The sequence below is a fragment of the Dermacentor silvarum genome, chromosome 8 (assembly GCF_013339745.2).
Source record: "Dermacentor silvarum isolate Dsil-2018 chromosome 8, BIME_Dsil_1.4, whole genome shotgun sequence".
Classification (NCBI taxonomy): Eukaryota; Metazoa; Arthropoda; class Arachnida; order Ixodida; family Ixodidae; genus Dermacentor; species Dermacentor silvarum.
In genome coordinates this window covers 4,195,597-4,223,155 of record NC_051161.1, presented here as the reverse complement: position 1 = coordinate 4,223,155, position 27,559 = coordinate 4,195,597, and the positions used below count along the sequence as shown (strand labels likewise).

Below are 27,559 nucleotides of genomic sequence, written 5' to 3'. Positions count from 1 at the left end.
GGCGCAAGCTGAGAAAGTCGGACTTGGGCGGCGACACGAGCCAGGTCAAGCACGCTAACAGCGAAGGCGTTAGGACATGGCAGAGTAGGGTGAACCCTAAGCTTAGGCTACTGCTGAAATCTAGAATAGGCATGACGCGCGTCAGTAAAGAAAGGATTTCGCAGAAATTCATACGCCGCAAATGCTGCCTGTTCTCAGTGGTGTCAAGGCATTGTAAGCAGAAGAACATAGCGAAGCGTTGGGTATGCTCGAAAATCTGCTACAATAACCGTTCACTTTCTGGCAGAAAGAAAGGCAACTGCCTAGCGGGCAGAAAGGCGGTGTGCATGCGGGTCTGTAAAGGAGCCGCACTCCGAGTATTTGGAGGCCGCAAGTCAAAATTGGCACGTGTTTCAGGCAAATCAATTTTGTTCTGTTGTCGCGATTGGACGACGCTTAGGCCCGAGAATGGACGACCTCCACAAGTGTGTCTAAAAACGTGTTTGTGAACACCAATTGATTAGGAACACGATACTCTCAAAGCACATTCTGTTTTGTCATTTTAGTATTAAATTTCCTATGTGTTTTTTTGCGATAAATTTGAGTTGCGTGTTGGGCGTATGAAAGGGCTGAGATGTTAAGAAGAGCGCTTGTTTTATGCTCTGGTTCCTTTGTTTTCGCGAGACACCGACATTTTTTAGTTTGTTGATCATTTTTTTTTTACTGAGACCTGATTGCTGAAAGCTCGAGTAGAGAAGGCGTCAGTGTTTTCATTTGCTTGTTATTTTTATGTATATCTAGGCTAGGAAAAGTCCAAATGCTTAATTTAGATTATGACTTGTTTTTGTATTGTACGCGTTAGTTCCAAGTGTCAGTGTAGAATTTTGATTCACCTTTGCTTGCATGTCATTAGTGTGAGTTTTAGTTTTTTTTTCTTTTTTTGTTAGGACCACTTCTGTGCTTTAAAAATGTGGTGCTCATTTCGCCGAGGGCATTTGGACAGCACTATGTGGAGGGCTATTTCTTTATGCGGAGACAGTTGTCAGGATTAATTCCGTACTTTTGTGAAGTGGCGCCCAAGCGCCCAGATTAGCTGCGTTCAGTCTTTGTGTCATGGCTTCTGGGGGCAAAATTGTTATCTTCAGCAACCTTGATCTTAACCAACCCGCCCGCATTACAGTTGAGAATCGCTTGCGAAGCAATTCTGATTTGATTAACCCTCACACATTGACAAATTAACAGGAAAAGGGTCCGTATTTCGAATTGTTCTCTCGGATACGTGTCTCGTGTTGTTCGGGAATTTTTTTGTGTTCTTGTTTTGTTTAGCGTAGCCAGATTTCAGAAAGGCTTTGTTCATTCATTTTGGTCTGGAGGCTGGGAGAGTATTCAAAGGGTGCTTGCTTTGGCCGGAGTGGTTTGGTGTTGTTGATTCTCGGTCGTTGCAGTGGACATTCTCAGGGCCGAGCAGCAGGAAAGACCACCGCAGGAAAAGCGGCAAAGCCTGTACCTCCAAACCATCGACGACGTCGCTCAACCGGCGCATGCAATCGTCCGAGCTGCGTCAGACAGCTCGACCTCTGGATGCATTGTCTGGCGACAGGGGTGCTGTTGTGCCGTGCTATGTGCCTATCATCGAGGATATGGGAGCTCCCACCTCTGCGCGACAAATCAAGAATTCGACGCGCAAGGGGACTTCAAGAAGCACCCATCTTTGCCTCGACGAAGCAATTAGACACGGGTCATTTCAAGCGGCACCAGGTCTTCCCCCATGGAAGAAAGAATGCGACGCGGGTGACATCAGCTCTCCGCCCCTGCCTCGTTCCTGCTGATGAGAAGCCGAAAAAGGGATTTAAGGCAGGACCGGCCTTGTGTGGAGAGAGAGTCGCCACCGGCCGCCCCGTCGGTCTGGTGCGCTCTTACTGCTTTTACCAGCTATCACCATCTAATGGCAGCTATTACCAGTTATTACCTGCTATATCTGTAAATATTGGTACATATTGTATAAAGCTTTCGTCTCCTCTTCGTCTGCTCCAAGACTCGGTCTCTCGTCCCCGAGTTGCCATAAGTGGCCAGAGCGGACAAGGGTGGTGTGCGGTGCCTTGGTGATTATATCAAAAGAAACTGCTGCGGTGGCCGGGGCGGGAGAAAGCAGGTTGTCAATTTGTGCCAGTGCAAGCAAGCAACCACCAACGTGCTGTTTGGGTTATTTCAGATAACGGAGAAACGTACTTCTGTGGTGCTTCACGTGTATGAATCAGGAAAACTCATTCAACGATTTAAAGTACGAGTTACGTCCAGCTTGACTGCCTCTTCCTCTCATTCTTCATCCTAGTGTCCCTCTTGTCTCTCCAGTCTTCTTCTTCGCCGGAACACCACAAAAGACGTACACCTCAACAACGCAACTAACAGTATGGACTGAGCCCCAGCTCTTCGCGGTAGAAAATTACCGAAGTGGTGGAACCATCATTTGACCTTTTAGCGCATAACCTGGCACATGTAAAATGCTGATTTGGCGCAGCTAAAAGCATCTTTGGTGCAGTGGCAAATGTACATCTATACACCAGGTGGTCTCAATTTTAACTGAAATAGTCAGCAAATATAACGGAGCTGGCTTTATGCGCACCAACGAGGCATATGAAAAAAAAAAAAAATTACTGTACTAATTTCTACATTATGTAAGTGAATGACTTTTGCCGTGCAAATATCGCAGTATAAATCTGGTTCTACCATTTCCACTTGCAACAGGCGTTTGCGTGTATGCAGCGCTTCAAACGAACACGATTAAAAATAAATTAAAAAATGATTGTGGAATAAGGGCATGTAAGGATGACGATACACTTGGACGTGCACTACTAAACAGCAGCTACAGTTAAGACTCTTTTCTTTACAACATGCAAAATCTCTCTTGCATAACTGTGCATTGGATCACGTGAAAACTGTTCAAATTACCACCATGGAATCTGCTCTTCTGATCGTGCAGGATAGCAAGAAAGGTTCCCCTAATGCAAATTATGTTTAAGTGGTTGACTACGCGTATTCCGAGGTATTTATGAGGTGGCACTGCATCAACAACTAAGCTAAACAATGTGCAACCGGGTATTAACCAAGGCTTCGTTTTGATCTGGCGGCATCCTCGAGCGAGCTCTGTGCCACACTAGTACACAGAGTACCCAATTGCAGCACAAATGGCACAAGTAACAACCACACAGCAGCAGTACATTGCAACCTACACTGAAGCAAAATGCAACAAATGAGCAAAGACTGACGAAAACAGCAAATGAAGCAACGACACCAGCTATATCCGTCGGCTGTGGCCACTCCATTGACTACCAGGATGATGATGATGATAATAGCATGCTTAAGGTTTTGGTTGCAGTTTTACTAGGAAGGAAGCATCACCGAAACGAGGCCTTGGTTCTTACGCTTGCTTTGGTGCAGGTCTGGCACAACTTTCTACTAAAATGCCATTTTGGAGCAGAATGGCACAGAGGACTGCTCTTGGCAATTTAGCTCAACTGGCGCAGCAGTTCCGTTACTGAAATTAAGGGAAAGGAAGTAAGAAGTCTTCAATGCAAGTAAAACAGACTAAAAAATACAGAACTTGTCGTTTATAAAATTTTGTATAACTTATGTGCTACAAATCAAGGTCCTGTAGCAATGCTGCCACAGTTGTAATCTTTCAAAAGTACTGCCAGTATCGAATGAGGGTGATGCTCAAGAGGCATTTACAAGCAAGTACAGCCGGTGTTTAATGTAAATGTGGTGGTGGTACCAATGACCTGGATCTCGGGGTTAGTGGAAAGCTTGACTTTACCTTGACTCCACGGGGAATGGCTCGTAAAGAAACTTGTTGTAGAACTTCTTTTTGAGATCATGGACCAACACCACTGCCACACCTTGATCATCAAACTGTGGTCTGCCAGCTCGACCAATCATTTGTAGGACATCTGCAGGAGCATGACAACATCTACTAAATCAGACGCTTATTAAACCTGACTCCTTTTGTCAAGCCATTACAGAAGGGTAAGCTCAAGATTTAAAGTAACAACACAGCAGGAATAGTATTTCTAAATGCAGTTAAACTTCAATATAACAAAGTCGGTAAAATCGGTACTTTAGATCATTATATTGAAATTTTGTTATACTGAAATTTGTCCTTTGATGTAAATAAGTATCATCACCGACCCAGTTTTCTTATACGGAAGGAATATGCAACTGCACACAATGGCACTGGTCACGCAGTTTTTACCATGCAGACCTGTATGTTCTTGTACAAGCATATAAATCATGTGTATCCCACACACTATGCGAATTGATAAAAGCGCCACTTTCTGTGCTAATTGCTTTGCTAGATAATATTTAATGGTGAGGTTGACAGTGAATGTTTAATTTCATCAGTGTTTAGTGCAACATGAGTGTGGTGAGTGGATGCTAAATGTTATCTTTTGTGCACCACTGCTGTTTGTCTGCGTAGTACACAGAACATACAGCAAGACGTGTTTGCTTGAGGCACTGTTGTGCGCCGTTTTTTATAACCTCCGAGAAGGTTAGCATTGTCATTGCCTTACACGGCACATTGCATTGTGGCAGAAGTGTTAAACTTCAACTGAGTCATGGGGCTGTACGTGCCAAAACCACAATCGGATATGAGGCTCACTGTAGTGGCGGACCCCGGATTAATTTTGACCTCCTTGGAGTTCTTTTACGTGCACCGAAATCTAAGTACACGAGTGTTTTTTGTATTTCACTCCAGTCATTTCGACTGGAGTGAAATACAAAAAACACCCGCGGCGGTCGCGGTCAGGGTTGAACCCGCGACCTCAAGTAACGCCGTAGCCGCAAAGCTACTGCTGTGGGCACAGAAGGGTTGATCTGGCGTGCGGCCACTTCCGTAGTGTCGCCTAGATGCTACGGTGCTTTAATACAGCTTTGTGTCTGCAAGCCCTGTGCTAGTTGTCCGTTTGACAAATTTTCACTGTGTTTATTTTTCAGGAATAGCAGAAATGTACCGTATCATACCTTGAACTTTTATTTTAATAATATTTATTTTAGTATTAACATTATTAACTTAGCATTAATATCATTAACATTTACCTTAATATCCCCACCTCCTTTTTTTTTCTTTTTAATCTATCATCTTTTACTGTGGACGGAGGGCTGGCAGGCGCACTTGTGTATATGTTTTCAGCTTTCTACACAGCCTCGCGCATTCCCTTTTGACATGTGCAAATAAATATTAATATTACCAGTATTTTCCGGTGTATAAGTCGCGGTTTTTTTCTGAATTTTTTTGTTGGGGCATTCTGTAGAACGGTGCGACTTATGTACCTTTTTTTCCCCAGAAAAACTGCCATCAATATTGGATTCGTTGTTATGGCCACGTATGCAAGGCGCACTGGTTGACTTAATTGCTGCGCGTGTTCTGTGCGCGCTATCGAGGTGCTGCGTTCTTCTCGTGATCGAGTTTCCGAGTGCCGTGCGAGGACGGAGCAGTAACGCAAGCGGCGGCGGCAGGCCGACGGCGAGTCGACTGACCCCGAAATCATCGCATCTGCATATCGCTGCCCAAACTACGTAGTTGCTACCAGAGTATACATGGCGCACCCCCCCCCCCCCTTCCCGCGCTGCCTTCTCGCTTTCCTCCATTGTGCGAGATTCGGCTCACAGTTGCACGCTTCCACTCGCACATAAAGCTACATACGGCTCATGGGGGTGATATTATCTCCCCTGGACTTATCTCCCCTGGATCACGGCAACCACGACGGCAAAAATGTGCCTGGAGTGGAAATATATGGCACCCATACGCTTGCGCGTGGCCAGCGTTCACGGAGTGAAACGTCACTGTATTTTTTTAAAATCGCTTACTGAATGAACAGGTGTGTCTTATACACCGGTGCGACTTACATACGTTTTTTTTCAGGAAGAACTGCCGTTTTATTGGGGGTGCGTCTTATACAAAGGTGCAGGTTATAGAACGGTAAATACGGTATTATTAAGTTTGTCCGCAACCGGCTGTTGTGTCTAGTAGTAGCGCTTCCCTGCCTTCTTACGTTGCCTTTTCCCTCTCCTGCCCCCCTCCCCCCCAATGTAAGGAAGCTGTCAGGAAAGAGTGGCAAGGCTGTTACTCACTTGTTTCGTGACTGCGGCGGTTCTACCCATGCTCTGCCTCCTCTCCCCACCTCCTCTCTGCCATTCTATCTAACTCCCCTCTGGACTTGGTACAAATATTACAATGTAGACTACTTATAATGTAAGTTGCCGGAGTCGCGAATATCTGCACTATACGCGGTACTGCACTATAACCAAAGCAACAATTTTCAAGGCCCGCACATATGCAAAACATGTGCACCGAGCCGCCACGCGTAAGCGACAGTCGAGGAATGCAGCTAGAATGTTTGCATTCAATTTACAGTCGAATCTCGTTAATTCGAAATTAATCACGCGGCAGCGCCTCCGACCGGCATTGTGCCGGCACGCCATAGAGTAAAAGCTTAGGAGAGACACCTCAATGTCGCGCGCGAAAAAAAAAAAAAAGAAACGTGGCAGAAATTTCACCCTCTCTCAAATGGCAAGGTCGCCGATTCTGCGTTGCGCCGGAACAAGCGTGTACGTGCCGACGTCTCAGCCACGCTACCGTAGCCACGCGTAGCAAATGGCAGTGAACCCTTCTTTCTCCTTTACGCTTCCTCTACTTTCTAGTCACGTGTTTACCTTGCACGCTGCGGCTACGACGAAGCGGGAAGCAGCGGCGCTGTCCCAGGCTGGCCAACGAAACTGCCCACGCCAGCAAACGCCCGCTTCCCGATAACGGCAGAAAACGAAACTTTGGGGAGCTGGCACCGGGCCGGCTGGAGCAACGGTGCCTGCGGGCGCGCACGGTGACAGTCGAAAGTGAGGGAGCTACGAGGGAGGGCGAGGGGAGCCACCGAAGTGGCGGAGTTGCCGAGGCGAAATCCGCTTCCCTGCCGCCCTCCTTCCTCACATTCCACGGTCTGCGCGTGCGCCCTTCGCCGTGCCGTGCCGGCGTTAGCAGTTTCGTGGCCCTCGCTCGCTATGCACGCTGTGATACTTTCTCACACTCAAGGTTCTGGTTTCAGCCTCACTGGCTGTTCGTTCGCACCACGTGCCCTTCTCCTCCACTTCGCCTCTCTTTCTTCCTCGAGCACTCCTTGGGGCGCCCGTTTGAGGGGAGCGTTCACCGTCTCCGCTGACTTCGGTACTCCCAGGCAGCTGCACTGTAACTGCTATTTCGTTTCCCGCAACTGCACTATAAGCGGTACGTGTATACATGGAGTGCTATGGGAAAATTAATGGGAGTCTGAAAAGACCGCACTATAATCCGGTCCTGCACTATAAGTAGTTACGTTATAAGTGGTTTATACTGTAATTAGGTTAGTACAGTGACAAGCGCTTGAGTTTCTGCAATGCTCTTGCATGGTATTACGGATAATTACAGCCTTCAAGAGTATATTGTAGCGATGCCCAGGGAGCTCCAGAAGGTCTTGTGATAACGCGATGGAAAGGTTCACACGAGTTTCTCACACTGCCTTTACTCTCTGCCACGTCGTGTATATGCATGCTCTGAACGACCGCCCTAGGCGCCACGCAAGACAGAGACAGCAGTGGAAAAGTCGAAGGAAAAGGCAAACAAACCTTCACTTTAATAAGCTGGTTCAGTCAGAGAGAGAAAGAAAAAGATGCATGCGAACATGTGTCCGAAGTGTTCACAAATTAGCTTCCTAAACCATGCAACAGTGATGCAAGTCCATCAATACGATGCATGGCCTGGCATGGCAAGGTTATCTTAACTGGTGGTGAGGAATTGAACCACACTTGACTTCTGCCAAAAAGATCATTGTTCGTAGCGCTTTCACAGAGAAAATAACTTTTTTTTGTCAATCAGACATAGTGTTTATGTTAACACACCTTCTGCAATGAGCAGTGATCAGCGGATGCATGTGGGACATTCATGTCAGACAGCACAAACCAGAGTGCACCCATTCTCAATGTGTGCAAGGGGTGCATGTGCAATGACCCAATGAACACAGCACCTTTTTATGATGTGGAGAAAGTGGTCCGTGCGAGGCATGTTTAATGCCAACAACAACAGGGTGCAGCTAATGAAGCTTTGGCTTCCCACTGAATTACAAATTACGCAACTACTTTGTTTTTTTTTAAAGCACACATTTACTGAGCAATGAGAAAAAAAAAGGGGATCCGAGAGGCTCGATTTCTTATTTTACAGCTATATAAAGAAAACAGACAACAAAGAAAGGGCACGGGAAATTAATCATTTTGTGTTTATTTAAATGTATACATAAGAAGAAAAGGAAATAAAAGTGGACGATAAGATAACTTGCTGCTGGTGGGAGTTGAACCCACATCCTTCACATCACGCATATGGTGATTTACCAATTAGGCTACTGTAGTGACATCCTCCCGCCTATTTTCTTGGGTGTTTACGTACATGTAGAAGATTAGCACTGGAAATATTAGCCAGCATTGCTCATGATCATTGTGGCAAATGAGGAACGTCGTTTCAACCGCAGCCATAGTGTAATATGTGAACTTGAGATGGGGTGACTAGATAATAAACCCTCGTATACATACTAAGCCATGGTAAATGCCAAGTAAAAATGTGATATACGCACTTATGGCAAGTGTGTGCATATTAGCACTGGAAATGTTAGCCAGCATTGCTTATGATCATTGTGGCAAATGAGGAACGTCATTTCAACCGCAACCATAGTGTAATATGTGAACTTGGGATGGGGTAACTAGATAATAAACCCTCGTATACGTACTACCTCATGGTAAATGCCAAGTAAAAATGATATACGCACTTATGGCAAGTGTGTGCATGCTAGCCGATAAAAAATACAGCCATGAGTCACCACACACACACACACACACACACACACACACACACACACACACACACACACACACACACACACACACACACACACACACACACACACACACACACACACACACACACACACACACACACACACACACACACACACACACACACACACACACACACACACACACACACACACACACACACAAAGTTACAGTTTCGCCCGAAAAGTGAACTATCGATTGCAATAGCAAATTAGTGGACAGCTATATGAAGTAAGGATAGTAGCTTTTGTGGCTGTATAAACCTGTAAACATAAGCACACACTAAATTAACACGCATGATGTCACACGCGCACAAGCAAACATGAACCCATCTCAATCGATGACTGCGGAAACTGGCTGCCAAAACACTAGAGTGAGTCAGCGCAGCAGCAGCAGCGAGCGAATTGAGCTTCGTGCCGGCGCTCGCATCAATACAATCTTAACCGCGAAAACACAGGGCGGGTGGTCGTGGCCCCCCCCTCCCCTTCAGAGAGCCTCCCGGCCCGGCGGGAGTGCGCGGACCCTCCACCTGCCCGCTCTCCCTCCGGAGACTTCCAGCCTGGCGGGAGCGCACAGTTGCAGTATAGCACGGCCCCTCCACCTCCCTACCCTCCCGTCAGACTGTTGTGCACGACTGGTGGTCACGCATGACTGCAACGGTCAGTCGTGATTGCCGGCTGACCGTCGCATGCTTTCACGCACACATACAGCATACGGCACATGGCGACAATTTTATCGCCCGTGGACTTTATATGGTACCTCATTATATGGAACCTCAGAAATTCACCTAGAGTGTCCGTATAATTGCAATCGAAAAAAAAAGAAAAGGAAAAAAAACCTAGACAATCACCCCCCCCCCCTCTTCAAAAAACAAAAAAAAATTGTGCAGATCCCACGCACAGTGGGGTTTTGCGGGGCATTTCGCAGGTATCTGGCTATCCAGCCTTGTTTGATGTTCCACAAATCGTTGCCAGATGAACCAACATGCTTGTGTAAATTGAGTAGATAATGGTATTTGAACTCCGGCATAGAAATTTTAAAACATGGTTAACTTGAGCGATGATGAAGTTGGTACTACGTCGCACAGTTTCTATGTGACGTAAACTGCCATGAGGAAAGTGCTGGGGAAAGTGGGCCGAAACCAGAGATAGTGCAAGCTAACATGGTGCCTCAAAGCGCGATCTGTCACAATGAAAGAAGACGAGAAAGTGGCACACGCCGAGCGTTTCAAAGAGCTAGCTGCCTTTGGAATGAGAGAAGTGTCGTGCTATCGTGGCTGACTCATTAGAGTACCGGGCTGCTGTGCTCGACGATAGAGGTTCAATTCCCCCTTCAGTCACAGATTATTTTCTTTTTATTAAAGCGAAGTGAGACAGGAACCTACCTACCGGCTGCAAAGTGCCAAAAATGAGGCAAAGAATGCTTTGCATTAAAAGAGACAAAAAGCAATGATGGAGCTCATGGTCAATTTTCTGTATGTGGAATGCTTTGAGGTGAACTTGCGCTTTAGTATTTTGCTATTGTCTAGCATCTTAATTTCCATTAACCGCTTAACTGCCGATGACGAGTCAACTCGTCATGACAAAGGTTGCACTATCGCGTAATTTTGACAGATAAAAAAATTATACACAATGTATTTTGCTATTTCTTTTATTCAACAAGAGCAGTAAAGGTGCTAAAGGCATTTCTCAAATCATATTTTAGAAAATGGCACAGTAAATGCAGGTTTTAGAAGAATCCGCAATTTAAATAAGATTTTTTTTTATTTCCCATGGCAATTAAAGGGTTAACATGGTCATTCAAGGAATGGTTGGAGATGGTTTAGAGCCCCAATAAAACCAAACAAGACAGTTTCTTGAAGTGCTCATTTGTAGACACAATTCCTCTCCAATGCAGGAGACCTGTGTCGTAAGAGTTGAACTGGCATTATTCCAGTTGTAAAAACACCACAAGTTGTGAGCCCGAAAACTCCTCCAGGCCACTGATAATGTCCTTATTCAGAAAATGATGTTCAACAAGAGCTCCCCTGATGTAGATCAGAGGGGGCCAGCATCTTACGGAGACAGACAATGAACACACAGCCGCAAGGTGTGTGACAGAGGTGTGTGGCACAAGGAGAAAGAACTGCTGAGCTGGTGCCTTTGAATCATAAAGACATTCCAGCAGCATTGTTTGGAGGCAGAAACGACATGGCATCGTGGACATGTGCAGAATGCGGGTTCTGCTGACAGTGCCCTCCATCTACTGGCCCAGCAGTACGCAACCGTGGCAGTTAACCAGGCTTCAGCAGCACAGCCCGGTGCACTAGGTCTTCACCTACAGCTCCGTCATGTGTTAAGAAGCTTCAAAGAAAACTCATCTGTGTTTTATTCATAGCTTCATGCTACAATCAGGTGGATGGAAACTTTTACTTTCATGAAACTTCCACTAAGCTGTGACTTCCACATAACTACTTTGCCAACCTAATGGCGACATGAATGTGATTGACGTAATGAAAAAGACGCAAAGAGAAATACAGTTTTGAGCTTTTAACTTCTGTCGTAGTACAACAGTTGCTTAAGACAAAGTTCTGGCATGCATGTTGGGCATGCATGTTGGGCATGCATGTTGCACGTAATGGCATATTTGACTGGTGGCTGCACACTGCGCTCCAAGTGCGCTTGAAAAGCCATTCAGGTAAGAGAGCAACTATGCCTTGCTGTGAGCATACATGGGCTTATGTGGCAACAATGGAGCTTGATTAACACCATTTCGTCAGCTCATTCTTATAATGCAGCCTTAGTAGTGCTGACAGGCAGCTCTGAAATGACTATAAACATGCCTTGAGTAAAGAAGGGCTGTGTGCAGCCAACGTACCGGTGATGGGAAAGTCCACATAGCGTGAAACCTTGGCATCATAATACTCAGTGCCTTTTACAACAACAAGATGAGCTGGGAAATTAACCCCCCAAGCCAAGGTCGCTGTGGCTACCAGAACCTGCAGAAGGGGAGAAAGAACAAACGAATTAATCACGCTGTACTCAGTGATGGAACAGCATTTGACCTTTTGACACAGGTCTTAGGACATCAAAAAGCTGATCTGGCGCATCAACAAGCACTTTTGGTGCAGGGTACAACATCCATCAATATAAGAGATATGGTCGCAGCTTTACTGGCATTAATGAGGCATTCAGCACAAAAATGACCAAACTTGCATAATTGTTCAGAATAAAATGATTTTCCCTGTACACATATCACAGTGTAGCTTTTACTATTGCGACTTGCAACAAGCGTTGCGCATTTGATGCACTTAAGTCAGGAAAAAACAAAAGTGTGTGGAACTAGGGAGTGTGAACAAGACCATGCCGTAGGACGTGCGTGACTAAACATAAGTTATAGTAAAGACGTCACGGGAGTCTCGTATCTAACAGGAGCACCGACTATTGCGGGTTTGGGCTTAGTGAGCCACAGGGCCGCATCAGCCGTCGCCTTGCATAATCTAGCGCACCGCTGTGGATGCACTCAGGCCGCAAAAGGGAGGCACCGAGTGCCACGCACGCAAGAAAACACAGTATTGCCCTAAGTTAGTGGAAACCATTTTTTTGTCTTTGGTGGCACCCAACGCAGCACAAACGCCTGGTCAAGGGCCGGCACGGGAAACAAAGGGCTCCTGCACCAAGGAAGAAAAATAGAGAAAGGGGCGCCGCTACAACGTCGCTGCAGAGGATGGCTCCCCGCAACAAACCGCTAGGAGAAGTCCCCGCGGCTATGCTGCTTGCTCTCGCGATAACCAATGGGCCCACTCACAAGAGCTTGGGCAATCTTCGTCGGCTGAGCCTCCGATAAGTATGGCTCGGCGCAGTATGACCAAGTACTAGGTACCGCTCTTCAGCTTAGTGTTCGAAAAAGCAGCACCAACACCAGGTACTCGCTCGCCATAGGTGCAAAGGCACTGTAGATCAGCTCAAGTCGGAGACCCTATCAAAGGGGCACGCGGACGAGACGAAAACGTGTATGTACCCAGTGCTGTCCCTAAGAGATCTCTCTCACGCTTGCTCTACTGACTGCGGTGGCCGTGGCCGGCTGCATGAGCGCCACTGTTGCAAAGGCCACTCCAACAATTGTCGCGAGTGGAAAGGGACAGATATAGGAATGACAGAACAGGTGCGGCCAAAGAGCAACAAGCCAATGGTAATTAGCTGTCAATGATGCATGAACTGTGAATTTCAAAGGGTAGATGTAACATGACTGTATCGGGCACTAAAAACTTGTGAAATTCACAAAATATATTTGTATTAAAACTATTATAATGACTCATGAGGTGTGAGATGTGCTATGGTCATAAAAGATATGCAACGAGGGGATGATATGTCAGTAGCACTAATGCATGCTTCAGCACGACCCTTGAATGCAAGGACCTGGAAGCACATGCTCTACAAAAGCATATTATCGTAGCAGCAGCCTCCAGTGAGAGGGCGTACTACGAATCTCTTGGTTTTATGACTTGCAAAGTGTCAGCATCCTTTAAAAAGTTCAAAATGGCTTTACTGTCAAAAAGCGGTTCTTTGTCAAGAGGCATTGTAGCATGTAGTGGAATTTGCTGTCATTAGGCTAAAGGAAAGTGCTTTTTTTTCTTTCAGTGTCTGCTTCTCAACACTCCAACAAGACGTTGTGGGGTCTCACACATGCTCTTGGGACAAAGGAACGACAACACAGTAGTGTAAACAATCAAAAGGGCATTTATTGCACCTTTCATACACTAATACACGCTAGCCGAATTACTACCAATAAAACATTCACGTGGGCGTGCCACAAATCAAGGAAGTCCGACTCACCGCGACCCGATAGTGAGCGAATATGTTCGCCCGATGCTGTGACACCATCGCCTAGTTGTTCACGTGTACGGTCACGCGAGCGGCGGCGCGTTCGAACGATCCGTGTTCGTCCATTCCAGTGTCGTGCTCCTAAGCCTTCTGGCCAGTCCCGCGAAGCGGGCCGGCGCACGCGCGTAACGTTCGTGCGCCGATCCCAAGCCAAAGAGGAAGTGCCTTCGACTTTTTTCTCCCCAGTCACCCCGCCGTTCAGTGGCGTTAGCATCGCGACACTTGCGCCATCTCTCGCAATGAGCTGCAACCACTACGACCGGCGCTTAGCCACGCAGAGAAGCCGGATTACAGGAGACGTGAGCTATGCAGGGAAAACAACATCAGGGAATGCGTGAGAGTCGGGCATCCCCACATCCCCCCAACCTTAAATCACTACACATACTCCGGCGAAACATGTCACACGGTCTATCACACGGTCACACGGTCTATCAACATGCGCGTCGCTAACAAAAATTAGTTCATGCGACAGTGGCCGCGCTGAGGAAATGCCCACACATTATCTACAACATGCGAGCCGACATTGTCTCTGGGGTTCACCGCTGGCGTCCGTTGGTCTCAGCACCACCTCTGCAGATTCGATGGCACGACTCCAGAAACGGCGACGCAGAAGTTGGCACGAGCAAGCGTCGCCTGTGCCGACGCGCCCTGCCGGCGAGAGCCGCTGGTGATTGCCGGCTCTTTTCCCAGCCGCCGAAGGTAGCGAGCCGGACACAGGCGGCCGCTGAAATCGCTGCGCCGAACTGGCCAAAGGCATCTGCTATTGCCAGGGGTGCCTCGCTCGTCGGCCGGGGCAGCAGCGCAGACGATGTGCAGGTGACAGCAAACTAAGGGTGACTCCGCTCACGCTGCGTACAGTCAACGCACTCGACAAGCACTAAAGTAGTACAAGGGAGAGGAATTCGGCATACGCATCGCCAACGTGGTACGATGTTCAATTCAGCTAGCAAAATTTCGGGCGGCATTTCAAATGCTAAGTTCACGTGAACAAAGCTCGCTTTCTTGAGTCGAACGAGTAATTTCAATTCGTGTGAGATGAACTAATGAGGGAAGCAATGTGCGACACCTCAACACCCCGGTCTATCAGGTTGTGTCCCTCCACGTGCGACAGACAGCTTCGCAAAGCCTTAGGCCTAATGCGTCGCTGCTTTGACAACAACTGGCAACCCCAAAAAAATATTACCCAAAAGGGGCACAACGGGCAGCCGCGAGGAGACGTTAGCTGCGTGAGGTGGTCCTACCCCGCTCGGTGCACACAGCATCCGAGTTGACGACGCCCACTGTCCCAGACGGTGTCGGAGCGCCCGGTGCCAGGCCGCATACCAGTCAGCCCGTAGCGGCACCCGTGGCCCGCGGCCACCCGGCTCCCTGAGCCACGACTTCCGAAGTCAGAGATATAGAAGAAGCTATTTACATAAGAAATTCGGACCACCCACGAGGCTTCCGTACTCACTCGCTTCAGGCATGCCAATTCTCCGTGGGCACCAAGCCTCGCTCTCCCAGGATGCAGACCACGTGGCTCTCATACCGACGAGTGTACATCAACAAAACATTGGCGAAAAGGCTTAGTTGAAAAGTTCAAACACGCCACAGGAACTGTCGCCTCGCTCAAGAAAGCACGCCGCCGACGCTAGCGATCAAAATCCACGCTAGGACTACGCTTCGGTTGAAACAAAGGTTGTCTCGAGGGAAGGAAAACTGTTAAAATTATTGTCCGATGTCCCAAGAGGTCCACGTTGGGCAGCCAGATGTGGGGTCTCACACATGCTCTTGGGACAAAGGAACGGCAACACAGTAGTGTAAACAATCAAAAGGGCATTTATTGCACCTTTCATACACTAATATACGCTAGCCGAATTACTACAAATAGAACATTCACATGGGCACGCCACAAATCAAGGAAGTCCGACTCACCGCAACCCGATAGCAAGCGAATATGTTCGCCCCATGCTGGGACACCATCGCCTAGTTTGAACGACTAGGCGATGGTGTCGCGTTGGCGTTGGTGATGGCGATGGTGTTGCGAACGGCGGTGCGTTCGAACGACCCGTGTTCGTCCATTCCGGTCTCGTGCTCCTAAGCCTTCTCGGGCCGGTCCCGCGAAGCGGGCCGGCACATGCGCGGAACGTTCGTGTGTGTTGGTCGCCGATCACAAGCCAAAGAGGAAGCGCCTTCGACCTTTTTCTCCCAAGTCACCCCGCCGTTCGGTGGCGTTAGCATCGCGACACTTGCGCCATTTCTCGCAATGCGCTGCAACCACTACGACCGGAACTTAGCCACGCGGAGAAGCCGGATTACAGGAGACGCGAGCTATGTGGGGAAAACAACATCAGGGGACGCGCGAGAGTCGCGCATCCCCACAACGTGAAGGACTGTGAGGGTCTCACCACATTTGCCTCAGATAGGAGATTTGTCACTGGCAATTTCATCTGCAAGCACATTGCCTTCGATGCCTCTATGCCCAGGCACCCAACATATTATAACATTTCGGTTTGATGAATACGTAGCACATAGCAGCAAATGAAGGTTATTGATTACAGGGTTTTTGTGTTTATGCAAGGATATTAAAGCTTTCACGATGCTTAAGGAGTCAGTGTGTACAATTACCTCTTGTAGCTTTATTTCCTGACGTGTTTACAGTCGTAATGCTGCACAGACCTCTGGCAGCATAGACCTCTAGGAAGTGCATTCTAATGTGTGCCTCTGGCACGTGTTTAGTAAGACCTCTAAAAACGATGTGTCACACTCTATGAGCTGCCACTGCCACAGCGATAACAGCTTCGCTGGAGCCACAAGACAATATTCAAGCAGTGGAACACCCACTCCCTCACTAAGGTTCCTTAAATGCAAAGAGAACAGCTTTCGCGCTGCAGGTTGGTTATGGAAAAGTACGGCAGCCGAATTTGTTTAGGAGCTTTAATCTCATATTTACATTGGTTGTCTGCTTTGGACAAATAGAAAGGGGGCACACGCTTAATTCAGTGGCATGTTAGGATAGGGCAAATACTGCCAAGTTAATCAGGAGTGTGCTTTGGCATTTTTTAAAAATCTTGTTTAATTCAACCATAGGATAAATTGATCAATTTTGTTCGGCCCGTCAAGGTCAAATTAACCACAGTCGACTGTAGTTGGATGCAACTGTACTGACGTATTTGATTCGTTATTCGACATGTTCAAATATTCGCAGACCACTTCTTTTTGGGGTTTTACATGCCAAAACCAGTTCTGATTATGAGGCACGCCATAGTGGAGGGCTCCGGATTAATTTTGACCACTTGGGGTTTTTTTAATGCGCACTACAACCTAAGCACACAGGCTTTTTTGCATTTCGCCTCCATAGAAATGCGGCTGCTGTGGCTGGGCTTCGATCCTGCGATCTCGTGCTCAGCAGTGCAACGCCTTAGCTGACTGAGCCACCGCAGCGGGTTTTTGCACACCACTACTTGGTATACATTGTGTGAACTTAACACTTGTCATACGACTGCTAATTGAGCTTTTAAAATACTTAGGCACCACACCTTGTGAACACAGCTTGTTGGACAGTTATAAAAAACTATTTGTTCCGAGTTTTAGCCAGTAATACTTACATCTCCATTTTCAAGTGTCTGTTCCTGTTCAAAGAGAAAAGGTACAATGAAATCCTTTGTCAAAGTTGAGTACCTGAATCTTCTGGTTCACAAACAACTCCTCCACAATCCTCCTGTCCTTCTCTTGTAGACCTGCATGGTGGAGACCGATGCCAAAGGCCAGGGCTAGTTTGAGGTTTTGGTCATGCACGTCCTGGATTACAGAGTCCATCTGCGTGTGGTCAACATGAAAAATAAACAACATATAAACATACATACAAAATATATTGTACACACATGCAAAACATGGTGCTGGTCGGGAGAAAAGGTGACCCAGAGCGAGATGAAGGACCTTTAGGAAAATTCAGAAGGTGTTTTCCCATTGTTGCACTGCTCGCGTGAAAAGGACAGTTTAGATGCATGGTGATCCATTCAGAGGCATTGGGATTTACTGTATGAAAGGAGAGTGTCCAGAGTAGACAAGTGGCAACAGAATTTACATCGATAAAGAAAAGTTTACAGATGCGAGTTTTGGAAGCGACTTCTATGCAGTGGAATAGAAGACCCAAGATTTTACTGCTTAACAAGTTTTTTTTTTGTGCTAACTGACATGTACTAGCTAAATGCTATTAAAAAAAAAAAAAAAACTTATTTCGAGCCAAAATCCAACCCAGCAAACTATACAGTAGGTACGAGCTACCTAAGGAAGAACTTTTTACATTTAGGCAGGGTTGGAGGAATATTCATTATTCTCGGATATGGTGCTATTTGGTATTCCCTTCGTGTCAAATTTTATTATTTGGAATTTTTAAATTATTTGGAACGAACGAATCTAAATTTCGCAAAGAGTCTGCCACTTTTCGAATGGCTCAATGGTGACTGTGCACGAGATTACGTGCATGGTATAGACTGGGGGCTGTAGAAGCGCCGTTACAGTCTGCGGGCAACCACAGGCAATTACCATAAACTACAGCGTGCACTATGTTCATGTATGTGCCCACTGGATAGAATGGGTTAAGCCATAGCTTCCTATACGTCTTTCTATACCTGCTCAAAGGTGGCAAAGCCACCATCCGCTGTCTGTCACTGGTTGATGCAGTTCCCCATGAGGTGGCACCACCAGCCCTGGATGGTGTACAGGAAAATTGCGATATGCTTCTATGTCAAAACGTGTGCTGTGCTGTCACACATGGACATTTTTACGTGCTCTTGTGACGCCACGGCCTGCGGTTGTGTTCCAAGGCACAAGTCTGAGATAATGTAAAGTACCTAGCATTTTGTTTCACGAGATTCTTAGCAACAACGAAGCAAGAGCATGGTGGTTGGAAGTCATTGCCAGGAAAGATTTGATGCCAAGTTCGACATATGTTACGTCGTTTTGTGTTGCCGTGACTTTCTACCCATGGACTTCTGGGGATTCAGGTATGCGCGAGTGACATTGCGCGGGCTTCACCTGTTCTATCCCTGCTCCTTCCCACCGATCACACCCGCAAGCGGTTTCAGCGGTGGCGCTCCACTCGCGACGGTTTGCAGTGGAGGCGCGGTGCTAACGTCACGATGCGGCCGCATTCGGCTGCAGACGGCATAGCGCGGTTCTTTTATCTCTGGGACCAGTGCAGGGTACGTACATGCTTTCCTTATGTCTGCCGACACCTTTGTGACTAGGACTTGAGCTCGCGCACGGTGCCTTTGCCCATGTGGGGAGCACGTACTCTGTGCTGATCCTTTCCTGATGCTACGCCGAAGAGCAGTGCCTAGAGCTCGCGCGAGGCCGTACCACGCCGAGCCACACTTGCCGAAGGCCCAAGACGAAGGAGACTGCCTGTGCTCTCGTGAGTTGGTCCATTGGTTATCGCCAGAGCAAGCAGCATAGCCACGGGGACTTTTACAAGCGGCATGTCCCAGCTTGAGCCGGTGCTCTCGCAGCGATGTGCTATAGGCGCCATGTCTGTATTTTCGCTCTTGGTGCAGGACCCCTTTGGTTCCCCGACGCCCGAGAGTTTGAGCAGTGCTGGTGCCGCCGGAGACAATAAACGGTTTTCGTTAACTCAGGGCAATATTGTGTTCTTGTGTGCGTCACTCAGTAGCCTCTTCCGGCCTGAGCTCGTGCGCAGCGGTGCGGGAGGCGACGGCTGACGCGTCCCTGTGGCTCGCTATGCTCGAACCAACGGTAGTCGATACACCTGTGAGACCCTAAGACTCCACAGACTACAAAGAAGAATGCAAATTTCCGAAGCTCAAGAAAGGTGCAACACCTAGCGTTTTTGACAACTACGCTGAGTACATGCAACCATAGTCGAAGAAAGCACGTAGCGATTCTCCTGTGAGGAAACCGGAAGTTGTAGCTGCTGACATCGCTACTGTGCCGCCTCTCAAGCAACGGACTAACAATTGTAAATTTTGCTGTTTGGTGCCTGTTCGAATAAAATACTGCTTTACTGATTTTGTGACGGTTTACTTTATACGCTAGGTATATTTCAGTATGCAAATTTCTTCAATTTTTCCAACAAAGTGATACAATGACGTTAAGAAAGTGACAAGTGCCATTACTAAAGAGCTATAAATAACAGTGCCATCCTATCACATTATAATAGCTCTGTTGTGATGCTCCACATAGTCTTTAGGAGAAACATTTAGGTATCAGCCAACTCCAATGCCGCCCATTCAAGTACATGTAAATCAGAGAAATGTGTTTATTAAATAACCTCTGGACCAATTTCAATTTGAGAGAGAAAGCTAAATTCTAGTGACTGCAGGAAACCGAATTTTGATCTAGGGCGTCAAACTTTTTACAATTGCTAACAAATATATATATATATTCTATATATATACACATTATATATTTTATGGGCTATTTAAAACATAAATCGCCCACAAAGTGGATGGGAAAACAATGCCGCAGTAGCTCAATTGGTAAGAGCATCGCACGTGTGTTATACGGAGACATAGGATTGTTCTCCAGATGGGAAAACGATGCCGCAGTAGCTCAATTGGTAAGAGCATCGCACGTGTGTTATACGGAGACGTAGGATTGTTCTCCACCTGCGGCAAGTTGTTTTTTCATCCACTTTAATTTTCATTATTTAATCATTTGTTTAATTCAATTATTAAGTACAGTGGAACCTCGTTGATATGATTCTGCATAAAACGTTTTTCTGGATGATACGTTTTTCTTTTGTTTTCCGGCCAACGCAGCCATAGGAGCAATGTATTTTTATGTGGTTGATTCGTACATGCGATAGTGCGTTTTGACCAAAGACCTCTAACAGAGGAACTTATTTTAGAATGCTGACATCACAAGCCATCGCAGCGGAGGGCGACGAAGGCAATGTTGCAGTGTTTAAGGGCAACAGACTTGGACAAGCGGCTGTAGCCCGGAGAGATGTTTATAGTGCTGCAAGTGCTACTGTGCTGTGCCACCTGTAACCGATTGTCATTGTGTATCTGTGCTCCTTTCTTTCTCTATCTCTACTTTCTCTGTCACTTTACTTCCCCCTCCCCTCTCTCCCCAGCGTAGGGTAGCAAACCGGATCTTCCCATCTGGTTAACCTCCCTACCTTTCCCCTTTCGTCTGTCTCTCTCTATGTGGTTGATACGATTGCATTTTCACCTTAAACTAGATGACACTACAAACTGGTATTTCTGAAACTCGCAGATTTATATTCAAGTGTACTAGATTAAATTACATTCCAACGACCCACTAACAACGTGTTAAGGGCTGGCGACACTAGCGGAAAAACGCACGCACAAAACCTTGCCACACAGCAGGTTTCTCGTGTCATGGGAGGGATCGGTTCTGGCCTGATTTAAATTGTCGCGTGTGCCAGTGGCAAACAAGCCGCGAATGAAGCAGACCAATGAGAGCTGTCCCCTTTAGTGATATATGCGCGGGCATAGCCGGTCTGGAGGCCCACGCTCGTTCTTTAAAGAAGGAAGGGAGCGCACGCCTCCAGACCGGCCGTGGTGCGGGAAGCTGGTGTCATGCAGACCCGCCCGACCGCTATTCTTGCACTCGTAGTATGGTCTGCTCGCGTCAGCTTTTGCTCGCGCTTGTTTTGGTTCGCTTTTCAGGTGAGATCTTCATGCGGTCACGTGGCTGAATGAAACACCTGCCCTCGTCCGCCAGTCATTATCACTCGTTGTGCCATGCTGCTCTATGGTGTTCCTTTCTCCGGAATTCTTGGCCTCGTGGTGCCATGACCTCCGTAGCTATGTCAAGGAATTTGTTAGCTTTCAAAAGAGTTCGTTTACGGACTTCTAAAAAAACAAAAGCTTTTCAGCTTGTCAGAAAATTGACGAGCTGTTTTGAAATTGCTCAATATAAGTGTGCTGGCTGCAGTTAGCGCGGTGTTGTGATGCTGCTCCGCATAACACATGTCTTATGTGGAGCAGCATCACGACACCGCGCTAACAGCAGCAGTATCACTCGACGCCACAGGAAGCTTTGGTAGCGAGTTTGTCACCAAGTAAGCCAGTTTTCTTACGTTTTGGGGTTTTCTTTCGATGATACGTTTTATTTTCTGGTTCCCGCGAAGATCGCATCAATGAGGTTGCACTGTACAAGTAATTTCCCCTATGTGTTCCTAGGTGTCTGTGGTTATTGGCTTCTTATGATAGGATATGATATACAGGGTGTCCCAGCTATCACGCCGCACGATTTAAAAAAAGAGGAACGGCGTTACACGAAGCAAACCTAGTGCATATTGTTTACAGTACAGTGGCGTAGCCGCCAGTAATTTTTTCGTTACTGAGATTTAATTAGGTAATTGTAATTAATTATCTAACTCGAGAAGAACTGTCCTAATTATCAAAGTTTCAACGAGAAAGTTGTAGAGGAACATCAAAACCTCTCAATACAGTTTTCCGTTGCTCAATACGTGCTACATAAATGTTCTTTTCCGGGTGTGAAAGAAGCTTGCGAATACACGCAGAATTGCCGCGTGACTGGTCGCTCGAGGCACTTTGCCTGTATTCGCGGGCTTCTTTCATGCCTGGAAAAACACATTTATGTAGCATGTATTGAGCAACAAAAAGCTGTATAAGGAGTTTTTCATGTGATGCGAGCTACTCTGGTGCCATCTTGTAGCCACCATCGCCATAGTCCGTCTTGCGTGGCACTACGTGTTTCTTCTCACATTTTCACAATGCCCTCTTCTCCGCTTTCTGCCTCACGGTTCCGCTGCACCTTTTTCCTCCGCTTTCCTCTTCACGCTATCTTCGCTCTCAGAGTCTTTCATCACCTGCTGCGCTCTGTGTTCGCTCTCATCTTTCGCTGTGCTCGTTTGCTCGGTTATGAGGTACGACGCCGACGCTCACCGCAGGACGGGGCGCCTAAGAGCTACGCTCTAATATAGAGGGTCATAGAAAGTTTGCACAATGCTTGTTTTGCCCTTCGTTTATCCGCTGTCCGCACAAATTCATGCAACCGTGTCATATGACACTTCCATGCCTGCCGTGTAAATCCAAAGCTACTGTACTTTCTGGTCTATAAATCGCCCTTTCGTATAAGACGACCTGGTCATTCAGTGAGCGATTAAAAAAATATTACAGCGATGTTTCACATTGTGAACGCGGGTCACGCGCAAGCGTATGTCTGTCATTGATTTATAATAATTGCGATAGCAATGATATAGTTACTCGGCGAGTCGAATTCCGCACAAGGGAGGAAAGCGGGAAGGCAGCGTGGGAGAGAAGGGGGGGGGGGGGAGGTAGCTCGTACTTGGGCAGCAACTGCTTAGTTTGCGCAGCGGTGCGCGCCATATCTGGAAAGCGATCTGCAGATGCGACGACTTCGGGGTTGGTTGATTGCGATCGGCCTGCCGCCGCTTGCGTTGCAGCTCCCTTCTTTTCGCACGGCGCTCGGCAACTCGATCACAAGAACAACCTAGTACCTCCGTAGCGTGCACACACAGCCCGTAGCAACCACCAGAGCAGTTCAACCCAGCGTACTTCGCATGGCATAGCATCCAATACAATATTGACGGCAGTTTTTCCGAAAAAAAAGTATATGTCTATAAGAAATAAGTTATAACTTAGAAGTCTATAAGTTTTATAAGACGCACCGACGAAAAATTCAAAAAACTTATATAGCAGGAAATACGGTAGTCGTGTGACGGGTTGCTCAAAAAGAGACCAATGTGCGTCTGCGAATGGCATCGAAAACTAAAAGCTGCCATACAGTGTGTCACAAATATGGTTCATGTGGACATATTATATTGTTACGCCGAGAAGCGTTTATTTAAATCTGCAGGGCAGATGAAAAGGAACGGTTGGCGTGTTGCAAGCCCGGCACAAAAGCAACCAGCCGAACGTCGTCTTCCTTCTTCACCAACAGTCCCCGTGGTCATTCGCGCTGCTTCTGCCCTCTGTTATGAGAGCTCGTGACATTTCCCCGTTGGCAGACGAAGCCCGCCGGGCAAGTCAGTCAGTCGTTCGTGAATTGCAAGGCTTCAGGCGGGCAACGTGAGTGACTTCGGTTTTGGCCGAGTGTCGTCCAGTGCTCGTGAGGCGTGCAATTCGATAGTTGACCTCGCTGAGGCGTTCAAGTATAACGTAGGGCCCAACATAGTGGGCCAAGAACTTCTGGCACAAGCCGCGCTTCCGTAAAGGCGTCCAGAGCCACACAAGGTCGCCAGGATCGAAATATACATGTAGGCGCCGACCATCGTAGCGGATCTTTGACCGGTCCTGCGAGGCCAAGGTGCGTAGCCGAGCAATGCGTCGCGCCTCTTCTGCTCGACAGAGGACCTTGGTAATAGAGTCATTGTCATGAGCGAAGTAGGGAAACATGGTGTCGAGTGTGTAACGCGGCGGACGAGCATAAAGGAGGAAGAACGGTGAGTAACCGGTGGTCTCGTGTCTCGCGGTGTTGAAGGCATAGGTGACAAAAGGTAGGATGCTGTCCCAGTTCTTATGTGCGGAATCGACATACATCGACAGCATGTTGGCAAGCGTTCGGTTGGTACGTTCTACCAGACCATTGGTTTGTGGATGGTATGGCGTCGAGTGGCGGAAGTTAGATGAGCACAGACGAAGGGTCTCTTCGACAACGTCTGCAGTAAATTGTCTCCCACGATCACTGATTATAATGCGAGGAGGCCCATGTCGGAGAATAACGGAATATAACAAGAAAATAGAAACTTCTGTTGCTGTTGCCGATGTCAGCGCTGCCGTCTCACAATAACGGGTGAGGTGGTCTACACACACAATAACCCAACGATTACCATTGGAGGATCGTGGGAAGGGGCCCAGGAGATCTATGCCGACTTGTTCAAAAGGGGCGCTGGAAGGCGGAACTGGCTGAAGTCGACCATGCGGTGTGTTTGTAGGTCGTTTGTAACGCTGGCATTCGGTGCAACTGGCGACGTACCGCTCAGTATCGTGACGCATCTTGGGCCAGTAAAAACGTTCTTGAGCACGGTAGAGTGTTCGTGTGGATCCCAGATGACCTGAAGTGGGATCGTCGTGCATGGCACATAGCACTTGAATGCGGAGACTCTTGGGCACAACTAAAAGGTAGCGCGCGCCAGTGGTCGAGTAGCTCTTCTTGTACAGGACGCCGTCACGTAGGCGAAAACGGCTATCTTCTAAAGGCTCGTGTGCGGCTGCGAAGAGTGGCTGCAAGCTCTTGTCCTTCTGCTGTTCGGATATGAAGGTACCCATATCAGGAAATTCCGGAGATACAAAAGCAATGTATTGGTCGAAGTTGTCAGCGTCGCATTCAGTCGTCGGCAGTGGCATCCGAGAGAGACAGTCAGCATCAGCGTGCCGTCGACCGCTCTTGTAGGAAACAACAAAATCGTACTCCTGTAGGCGGAGCGCCCAACGCGCAAGTCGACCAGAAGGGTCCCGCAGATTCACAAGCCAGCACAGTGAATGATGATCCGTGACCACTGTGAAGGGGCGCCCGTAGAGGTATGAACGAAAGCGTTGTACCGCGAAGATGACCGCCAAGCACTCTTGCTCGGTAACTGTATAATTGCGCTCGGAGCGACTCAAAGAGCGGCTAGCATACGATATCACGTGCTCGCTTTCACCGATGCGCTGAACAAGCACAGCGCCAATGCCAACACCACTCGCATCGGTGTGAACCTCTGTTGGTGCTGAGGGATCGAAGTGGCGAAGAATAGGCTGTGACGTCAAGAGAAACTTTAATTGACGAAACGATGAGTCGCACTCTGCGGTCCACTCAAAAGGAACGCCTTTCTGGAGAAGGCGCGTGAGAGGATGGGCCACGTCAGCAAATCTGGGAATGAATCGGCGAAAGTAGGAGCATAAGCCTAAAAAACTTCGCAATTGCTTGACACTGTGAGGTTCCCTAAATGCCTCTACAGCCACAGTCTTTTGTGGATCTGGTCGAATGCCTTCTTTATCGACCTGATGTCCCAGCACAATAGCTTGTCGCTCCCCAAAATGACACTTCTTTGAATTGAGGACCAGGCCAGCCTTCTCCAAGCAGTTCAGCACCAACTCCAGACGCTTGTTATGCTCACTAAATGTTCGGCCGAAGATCACAACGTCGTCCAGGTAACACATGCAAACTTCCCATTTCAAGCCACGCAGTACAGTGTCCATGAACCGTTCGAACGTTGCGGGCGCGTTGCACAGCCCGAAAGGCATGACGTTAAATTCAAACAATCCGTCGGGCGTTACAAATGCAGTTTTCTCCTTATCCTCACTGTGCATAGGAATCTGCCAGTAACCTGACCGCAGATCAACAGAGGAGAAGTACGAGGCCGCATAAAGGCAATCGATCGCGTCGTCTATTCGCGGAAGCGGGTACACGTCTTTTTTGGTAACGTTGTTTAGGCGTCGGTAATCAACACAGAATCGCCACGTACCATCTTTCTTTTTCACCAATATCACTGGTGCTGCCCAAGGGCTAGATGACTCTTGAATGACTCCTTTGGTTAGCATTTCTTCGACTTGCTCACTGATTATCTTGCGCTCTGCGGGCGACACGCGATAGGGTTTTTGTCGAATCGGTTGAGCAGATCCTGTGTTGATGCGGTGGCGAGTTCTAGACACAGGGATCGATGTCGGGCCGTCGTGCTGCGTGAAGTCGAATACTGAGGAGTGTTTCACAAGGAGCGCCACCAACGCATCGCGCTTATGGTCACTGAGCGATTTAGCGACCATGGAGACGAATTTTGAGTCCACAGGGCGCATGTTACTGGCTTCTGCTGTGTCCGGAAGTTCTGTAAGCACTGCCATGGGTATCGGCGAGTCTTCTTGAAATGTGGCCAGCTTTAAGCCTTGAGGCAGCACCGCCGCTTCAGTAGAACAATTTATCGCCCATAGTCGTGTGCGTCCATTCAGCACCGATACCATGCAATGAGGAACCAACACGTTTTTCTTTAGGCAGTTCACATGTACAGGGTCCACTGCAGCATCAAACGGGTTGCGAGTAGAACAAACAACTGAAACACCCATCGCGGATAAAGCGGGCACAACGGTATCCTCGGAGACGCAAAATACACTCTCTTGGTTGGGTGAGTTTTCCAAGATCACCGATAAAGCACTTTCGCCCACACTGAGTTCTCCCGTGCGGCAGTCAACATTTGCACCACACAACTGTAAAAAGTCGATCCCTAGAATCACGTCGTGGGTTGAACGAGGAAGGACAATAAACTCAGTGTTAAAAACTCGACCACCTAATGACACATCCACATTGCAAACTCCGACCGGATATAATGAGTCACCACCCACTCCACGAAAACTTGTGCTCTGGTCCCAACAAAACATGACTTTGCGTCCCAGAAGACTTTTAAACAGCACGCTCATGACGGAAACAGTTGCACCCGTGTCGACTAAAGCCATGGTAGACACACCGTCAATACACACATGAACCCTATTCTTCAGCATGAAAACAGTTGGAGGTATCTCAGTCGGCAGCACATATTTTCCAGCGACCTCACCCCCATCGGTCGCGCTGGCTAGTTTTCCGGCGGGGGTGACGGGAAGCGGCGCCGCGGAGATGATGACGGGATGCGCCGCCGTGGAGATGGTGATCGATACGCTCGGAAAGCTGGTGGTGGTGTCAGGGTGCGGTCGGAAGCAGGCGAACGGTTACGAGGTCTTCCCTCTCCAAAGTAGCTTCCTAAGGTGTAGGTACGTGGCCTTTCTTCTCGGGAGTGGCTTCCTAGAGCGGAGTTCCCTGGCCGCTGGTTGTCCATGATACGACCACTGTGCCACGCAGATGGCATCGATTGCCCATAGTTTGAAGGTCGACGTTGGGTGCAG

The 27,559-nt window shown here is 47.9% G+C and overlaps 1 protein-coding gene across 5 annotated transcripts in view; it reads right to left on the bottom strand.

Moving 5' to 3' along the window:
- The window catches only part of LOC119460525 (activating signal cointegrator 1 complex subunit 3), a 418,279-nt gene that overhangs the window by 90,334 nt on the left and 300,386 nt on the right, over positions 1-27,559 (bottom strand). For all 5 annotated transcript variants that reach the window (XM_049655120.1, XM_049655118.1, XM_049655119.1 and 2 more), the window contains 3 exons: positions 17,412-17,549; positions 11,746-11,866; positions 3,794-3,926 (listed from right to left, as the gene is read on the bottom strand). In XM_049655120.1, the coding sequence (XP_049511077.1) occupies positions 3,794-3,926; positions 11,746-11,866; positions 17,412-17,549 (392 nt within the window). The remainder of the gene's footprint in view (positions 1-3,793; positions 3,927-11,745; positions 11,867-17,411; positions 17,550-27,559) is intronic.